An 11,763-nucleotide genomic window follows, 5' to 3' on the forward strand; every position below is an offset into this window, starting at 1 on the left:
TATATATAATTTTAATTACGTAAAAGGGTCTTACTGCAGTTCACTTCTTGGAAACCGGTTAACGGGTTCTATCCCCAAAGAGCTAGCAAACATCACAACTCTCAGAAGCTTGTGAGTTCTTATCACCCATTTGTTTCTATTTGTGATACATTTTTTAGAGTTTTATTAGCAAGGAATTCGGTTTTATTATTCGTAGTACGGTGGAGTTCAATCAGCTTTCCGGAAATCTTCCTCCAGAGCTTGGCCATATGCCCTCCATAGAAAGATTGTAAGACGATTTTGATTATTCCCTCCTACAAGAATCTTATCTCTTTTATTTGTTGTGAGAATTACTTGAATTAGCTTTTGTTTGTTGTTGTTGATGATGATTTTGTTATTATTATTATTATAGTTTCCTCAGCTCGAATTATTTCACTGGGGAGCTGCCTAATTCATTTATAGGGCTGATCACATTGAAGGACTTGTAAGCTATTATTTCTCTCTTTCTGTATTACATTTTTCATATATATGCTTGCAATTAGTTACTAATTTTTGCATTCTGAGATTAAATATGACATTTCTTTTTTTTTTTATATTTTTTTTTTTTTAATTCCTTTTGTCTATTCAACTTAATACAGTCGGATCGATGACAATCAATTTTCTGGAAAGATACCGAATTATATTCAAAACTGGACAGAACTTGATAGACTGTGAGATCTTTATTCTTTTATCTTTTTTATTTGTGTTTAAAGATTTTGTCGTTATTTAATTATGGTTGTTATGTATATATTATCCCTCATTAAATCGAAATTTGGTAACAACAGAGAAATCCAGGCAAGTGGCTTGAACGGGCCAATTCCTCCTGGCATTTCTCATTTGGAAAAGTTATCTGACTTGTGAGTATCAACCTTTTATGTCACAACTATCAATCATTTTCAGATGGAATTGCATTTGAATTACTTTATTCTTTGTTGAATTTGATATATATATAGGAAAATTAGTGACTTGAATGGATATGAAGAATCTTTTCCACCACTTAAAACTCTGACAAAGTTGAAAACACTGTAAGTCAAATGTTTCAATGACATGATTTCCCAAAGTACGTACCCATGCTTATGGCTACTTAAGTTTACATAGATATTTTTAATTTTGTTACAGCGTATTGAGGAGTTGCAATATTACTGGACCACTACCTGAATATGTCGGGGCTATGACAACGTTGCAAACCTTGTTAGTATAGTACCTACTTTTTCCTCCATTTTTCAGTTTGCTGGTATTTCAAAAATCCTTTATAGAAAATGCTTTTATGCTAATTTATGGATAATATATTCAGTATTCTTGCATGGCTCAGAATTCCTTTTCTTCTCCTTGTGTTGATGATGGTCCTAAACCGACTTAAGTACCATTCTTGATATGGAATTTGTGATTTTTTTTTTTTTTTTCTAGATAATACTAAGCAAAAATAGTTTGAACCTTTAACAACAACTACGGATAGGGAATTACTGCTTAATATTAAAAAAAAAAAAAAAAATTAAAAAAAATTAAAAAAAAAAAACCGAATGATAGGGAGCTTGTGTTAACAAAAAAAAAAAAAAAAAATTGTCCCATATATAAAGGGCTGTCTTTTCTCATTTTGACAACGTCAATATGTTGTTTGTTTGTAAAATTTTTAGGGTGCTATATGTTTTCTGATTTATTTAATATATTGTAACTTTTCCTGCAGAGATCTCAGCTTTAACAAAGTAAGTGGAGAAATTCCAAGCAGCTTTTCCGGTCTACAAAAATCAGATTACATGTATGCAATTAAAATTATATGTATATTTTCATATACCAAATTGCAACAACGATTTTTGTATAGCTGAGAGACATTGTGTGATTGTTAGGCCTCATTAGTGGGGATTAAAAAGGAATATATATATAGTTTAATGATACTGAATTGGTAATTCATTTAATTAGCTATTGGATGTGTTAAAGATTTGCATCCTTTATAACTTCATAATTAATGATACTGAATTAGTAATATTGATTTTATTTAGATATTTAACCGGCAACTTGCTAACTGGACAAGTGCCTCCGTGGATGCTGAATAAAGGGAACACCATGTAAGGTTCTCAGCCAAATTCTATTTATTCAATTTGTTTGACATGTTTTTTGGTCATGCTACATTATGGAAGATAATGAATCATGTTTGCTTCTTTTGTGTGCAGTGATCTTTCATATAACAATTTTACATTTGGAGAATTAGGGTCCTCAAGTTGTTCACAAACTAGTGTGTAAGACTTAATTTCTTCTAATTAAGCATTTTTGTCGTCTGAATGCAAGCGCTCATGGGCATACTATACTCACTAGACTTTTCTCTTGTTATTTTCCACAGGAACTTGTTTGCAAGCTCTTTGATTGGCAATAACTCGTAAGCATCTCAAACATTTCTGATATTAACATTCTTGTGTACTGCGCGCCTTAATTGATATCAGTAAACACAAATCCAATTTTGATCTTAGTAATAACATGTTTTGGACCTTGATTGTTCCAACAGTGGCCTAGTTCCGTGTTTGAGAAGCTTCCGTTGTCCTGATCAAAGTAAGTTGAAATGCCATATATATTTCCTCAAAATTGTTATATATATTCTCATGATTAATTACCTTTGTTCATGTTAGAGTATATTTGAATGACCCTAAAGTTAGAGATTTGATTATGATTGATGAAAATTAGATTAGCCTAATTTAGGATTTTGATTATGATTTGATCACCTTAAATTAGGGGATTTAATTAAGATTACAGAGTAATGCTAGGTACCATTTTTTTTATCCTCCTAAAATCTTCATAAAGCTGATGTGGCTTTCAAAATTACCATTAGATCAAAATTCAAGTATGATTCATCTAAAATTTAATGGTGATTTTAAAAGCCATATCAGCTTTAAGAAGATTTTAGGAGGATAAAAATATGGTACCTAGCATTAGTCTTACATTTATGTGTAAGTTTGATAAACATAGCATTCTGTATTGTAAACAATTCATTGAATAAAAGTATAATGTACCTCTTAGGGCTTTATCTGTGGAAGTACGTCATAAACCTAACCACGTATCCGCTATTATTTTATTTTTCCAGTTGATTATGAATTTTTTTTTATGGTATCAGAGCCACCGGCTAGCTTTATCTATGGAAGTAGGCCATAGACCTAACCATGTATCCGCTATTATTTTATTTTTCCAGTTGATTATGAATTTTTTCATTGTATTAGAGCCACCCGCTTACGCCAGTATTGATCCAAATGGTCATGTGAATTTTATTTTGGTTTGTTATATTGTCCTGTTCTTGATAGTCAATATTTTGCAAATCTCTTCGTCATAGATCTTGCATCATATTTGACGCAAAAAAAAAAAAAAAAAAATGGAGGTTTCGTCCATGTGTTTTCACAGCCTTGGTCGTGCTCTGGTTGTGCCTTAAGCACGATCTCCGACGTCTCGTCTAGCACCTCTGCCAGATGGGTCTCTCTCCAAACCCCAGTTTGTGCCTTCATCTCACGCTATCCGCTGTTGTTTCCTTTACTGTGAGATGTGAAGATTCATTCTTATGAAAGAAGACATCTCTGCAGTTCTTCATGGTTGGTTTAGAAGAAGAGAATTGTTTTTGTTAAAAAAAAAAAAAAAAAAAAAAAAACCAGATTTGCAGCGCACATTGCTGCTTCCCAGAGAATGCCGTTAGCCACCGACTTTCGTTCCCTTCCATGGCCCAGCCCTGGCATGCCTCTGCTGGCCTTCCACGGCCCAGCCCAACGTCGCTGCACCTCCTCTAGCCTTTCACAGAAGCTTCCCAGCCGTCTTCCATGGCTGTTTCCAGGTCCTTTACTACAGATCTACAGCTCTTAGCCGCCAATCTCTGCCGGCATCCCAACACCAACTCCGGCTTGCTCCTTACAATCACCGTCCAGACCGCGCCGTTCATCCGCGCCGATCTCTGCCGCTCCCAGGCTCCCAGCCGCAGATATTTCATCTCACGACAGTAAACACGAAGCTTTCTTTCGTGGTTCATTGAGAAGATGAAGTGAGTTTGGTTATAGGTTTGATTTAATCTTGTAGATATTCCTATTCTAGTTTAGGAATATGTTATCCTGGTTTAAGTTTTTAGATGTGTTTGGTTACGGGATTAAGGTGATTCTTATCCCATTTTAATGTAATCTGCAAACAGGATATCGAATAATAATTAAAAATAAATAAAATTAAAGAGGCCAAGTTGCCCATCAAAAGAGGCAAAGTTGTCCATCCATTGGCCCCATAGTTGGCCTATTTTTGCTCGGCTATGTGGTATTGTTTAAAACCCAGGTCATTTCAGTCCAAAGTTAGCTCTCATTTTAGCCCAAAGTTGGCTATCTTTTTGTTAAGCCTTTGTGGTATTGTTTAAAACTCAAGCTCGGCCTTTATGGTATTGTTTAAAACCCAGGCCACTTCAGCCCACAGTTGGCTCCCACTTCAGCCTATAGTTGGCTCATACTTTAGCCTATAGTTGGCTCTCATTTTAGCCCAAAGTTGGATCCCTTTTTTGTCCCATAAATGGTCCTCTTTTGTATTGTTTTGCTATCTTAAAAAATAAAAAAAATAAAAAAAAATTTAAATTTAAAATTTAAATAAATAAATAAATAAAAAACTCAAGGTTTAAGGATCTTCCATCTTGAGTTTGAAGGAGGATGTTAGAGTATATTTGAATGACCCTAAAGTTAGGAATTTGGTTATGATTGATGAAGATTAGATTAGCCTAATTTAGGGATTTGATTATGATTTGATCACCCGAAATTTAGGGATTTGATTAAGATTACATTTATGTGTAAGTTCTATAAATAGAGCATTCTGTATTGTAAACAATTTATTGAATAAAAGCATAATGTAGCCCTTAAGGCTTTATCGGTGGAGCTAGGTCATAGACCTAACCACGTATCCGCTATTATTTTATTTTTCCAGTTGATTATGAATTTTTTCATTTCAATAGTACTGTACCGGCCTAGTTAGTTTGCTTTTCCATGTCTTGTTACTAATTGTATTGTTGCTATTATTCCAGAATCATACAAGCTTCATATAAATTGTGGAGGAGAAGCAGTAACCATTAATGGAACTACTTCATATGACGCTGATACAGATCTAGGTGGACCTTCAAAATTCTACTGGCCAAGTTCCCAAAACTGGGCATTTAGCAGCACTGGTCACTTCATGGATGATTTTCACTCAATTGACAAACTTATATTCACAAATTCATCCAGACTCTCTATGACCAACCCTGAACTGTTCATGAATGCACGCCTTTCTCCACTCTCTCTTACTTATTATTCTTTTTGTTTGGGAAATGGAAATTACAAAGTAAACCTCCATTTTGCGGAGATAGTGTTTACTGATGATAAAACATATAGCAGCTTGGGAAGGCGTATATTTAATATTTACATTCAGGTATTTATTACAATATACTTCCACTTTCATCAGGCAATTTTCAGTTACACAAATAGTTGCTAGCATGAAACGATTGACATAAATGGATTATAATTTTGTAGGAAGAGCTGGTATGGAAGGATTTCAACATTGTAAAAGAAGCTGGTGGAGTTGGTAAGGAAATTATAAAAAAGTTTACTGCTGCCGTGACTAATAATACCTTGGAGATTCGTTTCTCCTGGGCTGGGAAGGGGACAACTGATATCCCGGTCAAAGGAGTCTATGGTCCTCTTATTTCAGCTATTTCTGTGGATCCTGGTAGGTTTTATATATTATGAGCTTGTGTAAACTTCCAATGGTTTGATAGTGAACCATTTTCAAGCTTGCTTATATCTTATCATTTAAATATTTCTATTTCTATAATGCTAATTATCTTTCATTAATTTTCTTATGGGGAAAATACATTTACCTTTCCCCCACAAGTATACACGCTTTTTTTATTTTTTATTTTTATTTTTATTTTTTTTTATTTTGCCTCCAATGTTTAAAAATTGATGATGTCTACTTACTAAGTTTCTAAAAGTGTCAATGTGACCTATCCATTAGTCAAATCCGTCTATTCTTATGAAAATAAATCCACGTGCGTCTCATGTGAATTTTTAGGTATAAATGTCCTCAAAATGCCATACGTGTTTTTCTGGCCACTGGCAACCACGTGTAATGGATCTTGTGAATCTCAAAGAACATGGTGTTGAAGTTATGAACTTCTCCTTCAACACCGGCTTTGACACCTGGTCACTCACTTGAAAACCCTCATGGCTCACTGCTACACCTTACTTCATGTCTTTCTCTATTAGTTTTTGGGCTCAGCGTCACCTACGTCCCAAAATACCCATCAGGTCACTGGGCTCTTCCTCCAGGATCTTAACCTCGTCAGTACGACTCAGCTGCTGAGTCAACTCGCCCATCTTAGACACCTCAACCTCAACCCCAACCAAAACCTCCTCTTTTCTTCTTTGCCTCTCAACCTGTTATCGTGGCCACACCTCAAGCACTTCTAATGTTATCAAGGTTCTGTTACAACCCTAGATCTATTAGTTAGCCTATGCCTATTTCTCTTTTATTGACTATGAGTATTTTATTTCCTTGTAAGTGTCGTATCTTTTATTTCCTTAGTAAGAGTCCTAGTCCTAGTTGGAGTTGTAAGAGGTTTCTTGGTAAAAAACCTCACGTCTCCTAGCACAAGTCAGAATAGGTTTACTAGTTCCAACCTAAGTCTAAGTCGGTTGTAACTCTATATAAGCAGTTTTTTTCAATAAAGTTGGCAGAGAATATTTTAGCAAATCAGCACTCTATATTGTGAGGTCTGGGGGTCTCTCTAACGATCCCTATTTATCAGCAATCATAGGTAGGAAACTCTGGACTCGTCTTGTTTTCCTACATACCTAAGGTGCAGTTACGAGGTCCCTTACTCAGGCTCATAACAACTTGGTATCAGAGACTACAATGTCTTTTGCATCATCTTCACTTGCTGAGGAACAGCTGGAACGTTTGGAGACTATTGTGGCAAACATGAGCTCTAAATTTGATCAATTGTTGGAGGATCGATGCACAAACACAGAGACTGGGTCTTATAATCGTAATGAAGGCCCACGGATAATTCGAACAAGTTCGGGTATCAAGGGATCGACAGTCCCTAAGGTGGCGAAGTTGGATTTTCCACGATATTGTGGTGGGGAGGATCCGACTAGTTGGATTTGTCGGGTCGAGCAATTCTTCGAATTTCATGGAACGAGCGAAGACGAAAGGCTACCCCTAGCAGCCTACCATCTGGACGGTGATGCCCAGCTGTGGTATCAGATTTTTCATGAGGGAGAACCAAAGGAGATAACGTGGGACACCTTGAAAAAGGGTCTCAACGCCAGTATAGACCAACCCTCTTTGAGGATTTTTTTTGGTGACCTATCTAAATTGAAACAGGTTGGGACTGTGCAAGACGATCAAGTTCAATTTGAGCGACTCCTAAGTCAAGTGGGTAGACTGTCACTTGAGCATCAATTGGGGTGTTTTATCAGTGGGCTTAAAGACAACATATGGACAGAGGTGCAAGCATCACGACCCGCGAGTCTCACCGCAGCTGTAGGACTGGCATGACTGTACGAGGCCAAGCAGCAAGATCAACGCCGGGGAACATCTTCGGACAACTGAAAGACCCACAACCTGCCGCCTATGCCATCACCGGCGCTAACCCGGGGGAGAAATCCTCAAATCAAAAAACTCAGGCCAGAAGAAATGAAAGAAAGCAGAGATAAGGGATTGTGTTTTAATTGTGATGAAAAATTCATACCGGGCCACCGTTGTGCTAAGTTATTTTGGCTTGAGTTGCACGAGGAGGCGGAAAGTACTGTGGAAAATTCTAGGGAATACTCTGAGGAAGAAGATGAGCCGCCAGCCATCTCTTTGCACGCCATCACTGGAGCTCACAAGCCTTGTACGATCCGGGTCAAAGGGAACATGAATCACTACAAATTTGTTCTTCTCGTTGATAGTGGAAGCACCCATAATTTCATCAGCTCGTCCACAGCCCAAAGAGCAGGAATGACGCCGTCCAAATGGGGAAGGCTGGAGGTACTCGTGGCTAATGGCGAAAGGCTGGTTAGTGGGGGATTCTACCGTGGCGTCACCATCTGGCTGGGGAACGTCTCTTTTGTAGTGGACTTCTACATACTAGATTTTGAAGGTGTTGAGGCCGTGTTAGAAGTTGTATGGCTGAGGACTTTGGGCCCCATCTTGTGGGATTTTTTAATATTGTGGATGAGCTTTGTGTGGCAAGGAGTGAGGGTAGTGTTGCAGGGGATGTCAGCACCGTTGGACAGAGTAGTGAAGGGGGGCAGCTTTCTTAAACTCTTACGTGGCTGCTGCAGGGGGGGCATACTTTAGATTAAGGTAGTTCAACTAGGAGAGAAGGGGGCCCAAATTGAAGAGGTAGAGCCTGCTATTCAGAATTTACTTGACCAATATTCCAGCTTATTCCAAGAGCCCAAGGGCCTACCATCGGCAAGAGATCATGACCACAAAATCCCAATTTTGACGAGCCAAGGTCCCCTTAGTGTACGGCCTTATCGGTACCCTTTTCATCAAAAAAATGAAATTGAGCAGCAAGTTGCCACTTTGATAAATTCTGGAGTAGTAAGGGCGAGCACAAGTCCCTACTCTTTGCTAGTCTTATTGGTGAAGAAGCATGACGGATCTTGGAGGTTATGCGTGGACTATCGAGCATTAAATCAAATTACGGTAAAAGATAAATTCCCTATCCTCGTGATTGATGAGCTTCTAGATGAGTTGCATGGGGCCAAGGTCTTATCAAAGTTAGATCTCCGTTTAGGCTATCATCAAATCAGAGTTCACCCTCTAGATAATGAAAAGACAGCTTTCCGAACCCACCACGGCCATTATGAATTTTTAGTTATGCCATTCGGATTATCAAATGCTCCATCTACATTCTAGGCCTTAATGAATGTCATCTTTCAGAAGGTAATTCGGAAATTTGTTTTGGTTTTCTTTGATGATATTTTAATTTATAGTAAAACTTGGGAAGAACACTTGCATCATATGGGTCAAGTTTTTGAAATTCTATCGACCCATCAGTTGTTTGTAAGATGAGATAAATTTCAGTTTGGCAAATCTGTAGTGTGTTATCTGGGGCATATAATTTCACCGGATGGGGTGGCTATGGATTCCCGAAAGATCGACTCAATCATGGAGTGGCCCAAACCCACTACTCTTAAGGCGTTAAGAGGATTTTTTGGCCTCACGGGGTATTATCGCAAATTCGTCAAGGAGTATGGTGCAATTGCTAAGCCATTAACAGAGCTGCTTAAAAAAAATGCCTTTGGGTGGTTGGTATAAGCAGAGGACTCCTTTAATCAGCTGAAAAGGGCTATGATGCAAGCTCCCGTACTGGCTTTGTCTGATTTTTCTAAACCCTTCACAGTGGAGTGTGATGCTTAAGGATTAGGCATTGGGGCCGTGCTCCTGCAAGACAATTGCCCTATAGCTTTTTTTAGCAAAGCTATCAAGGGAAATCAATTTGGTTTATCTACCTATGAAAAAGAGATGTTGGCATTGGTCTCAGCAGTCCAAAGGTGGAGACCCTATTTGTTGGGTTCAAAATTTATTGTTCGTACAGATCAGAAAAGCTTAAAATTTTTACTGGATCAAAACCATATCAACTACAGCCCAGCAACAGTGGTTAGTAAAATTATTGGGATATGATTATGAGATTGGATATAAACGGGGAAAGGAAAATTCTGTGGCCTATGCTTTATCCCGGATAGAAGGTCCAAAGACATTGATGGCCATCTCTCATCCTGTACCTCAGTGGCTCGAGCCGATTCAAGAGGAGGTTCGTTCGGATCCCGAATTACAGGCGTTGGTGGTGAGAATCCAAGAGGGGGAGGCCGTGGGTCCATGGCAATTCAAGGAAGGCTTAATTTTCTTCAAGGAACGAATATATTTGTAAAAAAATTCTTCCTTCATTAATCCCATTATTACGAAAATACATGGGAGTACACATGAAGGTTTTTTTAAGACAATGAGAAGGCTAAGGGCAGTGTTTTATTGGTCCAATATGAAGGAGCGGGTCAAGGCCTTTATTAGACACTGCGAGGTGTGTCAACGACACAAGATGGAGACCACCATGCCTTCAGGTCTCTTACAGCCTTTATCTATTCCTACTAAGATTTGGGCTGAGGTCTCAATGGACTTCATCGACGGGTTACCTAAGTCACATGGGAAATCTACTATTCTAGTGGTTGTTGATAGGTTCACAAGGTATGGTCATTTCATTCCTATAAGCCATCCTTATACGGCTCCCTAGGTGGCCAGGGTTTATTTTGACAACATCTTCAAGCTACATGGTATGCTAGAATCCATAGTGTGTGACCGGGATCCAACATTCACAAGCCATTTTTGGACAGAGTTGTTCTCACTCCGTGGAACTAAATTCAATTTTAGTTCAGCTTATCAACCCCAAACTGATGGCCAAACTGAAGTTCTCAATCGTACGGTGGAGGTGTATTTATAATGTTTGACGAGTTCGAAGCCTAAATAATGGGTTACATGGCTTCCATGGGTTAAGTTTGTTATAACACTAGTACCCACTTAGCTCATAGCATCACTTCCTTTGAGTTAGTATATGGCCGACCTCCACCCACTCTATTGTCGTATGTAAAGGGGACTGCACAAGTAGAAGCCGTGGAGAAGACTCTAGTGGAACGTGATGTGCTCCCTAGCGAAGCAAGGGATAGGTTGCTGAAGTCTCAACATCGAATGTCCCAAGTCTATAACAAGCATCACCAAGAGAAGCAATTCGAAGTATGTGATTGGGTTTATTTGAAGCTACAACCTTATAGACAGTCCTCTGTAGAGTCTCGAAGCAATGCCAAGCTCTCAGCTAAATATTATGGCCGGTTCAAAATTTTTTTAAAAAAATTGGGCAAGTTGCTTACTTGCTTGATTTACCCAAGGAGTCCAAATTGCATCCTGTATTCCACATTTCAGTCCTTAAAAAACAAGTTGGCGTCGCAGATCCTGCTATGATTGAATTGCCTGATGTTCCTAATTCACAAGTTTAGCCTCAAGCCATTTTGGAACGGAGGGTGCGTAAGGGGATACCCGAAATTTTGGTACACTGGGCAGGCTACTCTCCTGTAGATGCTTCATGGGAAAAGAAGGCTGATTTCATTTCTCATTTTCCAGATTTTGTCCTTGAGGACAAGGACGTTCATAAGGGGGATGGAATGTTACAACCCTAGATCTATTAGTTAGCCTCTGCCTATTTCTCTTTTATTGACTATGAGTATTTTATTTCCTTGTAAGTGTCGTATCTTTATTTCCTTAGTAAGAGTCCTAGTCCTAGTTGGAGTTGTAAGAGGTTTCTTGGTAAAGCGCCTCACATCTCCTAGCACAAGTCAGAATAGGTTTACTAGTTTCAACCTAAGTCTAAGTCGGTTGTAACTCTATATAAGCAGTTTTTTTCAATAAAGTTGGCAGAGAATATTTTAGCAAATGAGCATTCTGTGTTGTGAGGTCTAGGGGTCTCTCTAACAATCCCTATTTATCAGCAATCATAGGTAGGAAATGCCGGACTCGTCTTGTTTTCCTACATACCCAAGGTCCAGTTACGAGGTCCCTTACTCAGGCTCATAACAGGTTCATGTCCAACAGTGTTTGAGACACACATAGAGTTGAACCCACAAATATGTTGTTGTTATTGTTGTTGTTGCAAATTCTAGAAGTTTTATAACAATAGGGTGTGTGAGATTGATGAATAGTGCTTGAGAGTGTTGAAAAGTACAAATTGATCTT

General features: G+C 38.4%; 1 protein-coding gene across 1 annotated transcript in view; it reads left to right on the top strand.

The window, feature by feature from the left end:
- The window catches only part of LOC132183972 (probable leucine-rich repeat receptor-like serine/threonine-protein kinase At3g14840), a 27,226-nt gene that overhangs the window by 1,798 nt on the left and 13,665 nt on the right, over window positions 1-11,763 (top strand). The window contains exons 10-14 of the mRNA XM_059597482.1: window positions 2,016-2,081; window positions 2,187-2,252; window positions 2,354-2,389; window positions 2,516-2,559; window positions 5,033-5,415. Of these exons, the coding sequence (XP_059453465.1) occupies window positions 2,016-2,081; window positions 2,187-2,252; window positions 2,354-2,389; window positions 2,516-2,559; window positions 5,033-5,415 (595 nt within the window). The remainder of the gene's footprint in view (window positions 1-2,015; window positions 2,082-2,186; window positions 2,253-2,353; window positions 2,390-2,515; window positions 2,560-5,032; window positions 5,416-11,763) is intronic.

Source organism: Corylus avellana, chromosome ca1, assembly GCF_901000735.1.
Source record: "Corylus avellana chromosome ca1, CavTom2PMs-1.0".
Classification (NCBI taxonomy): Eukaryota; Viridiplantae; Streptophyta; class Magnoliopsida; order Fagales; family Betulaceae; genus Corylus; species Corylus avellana.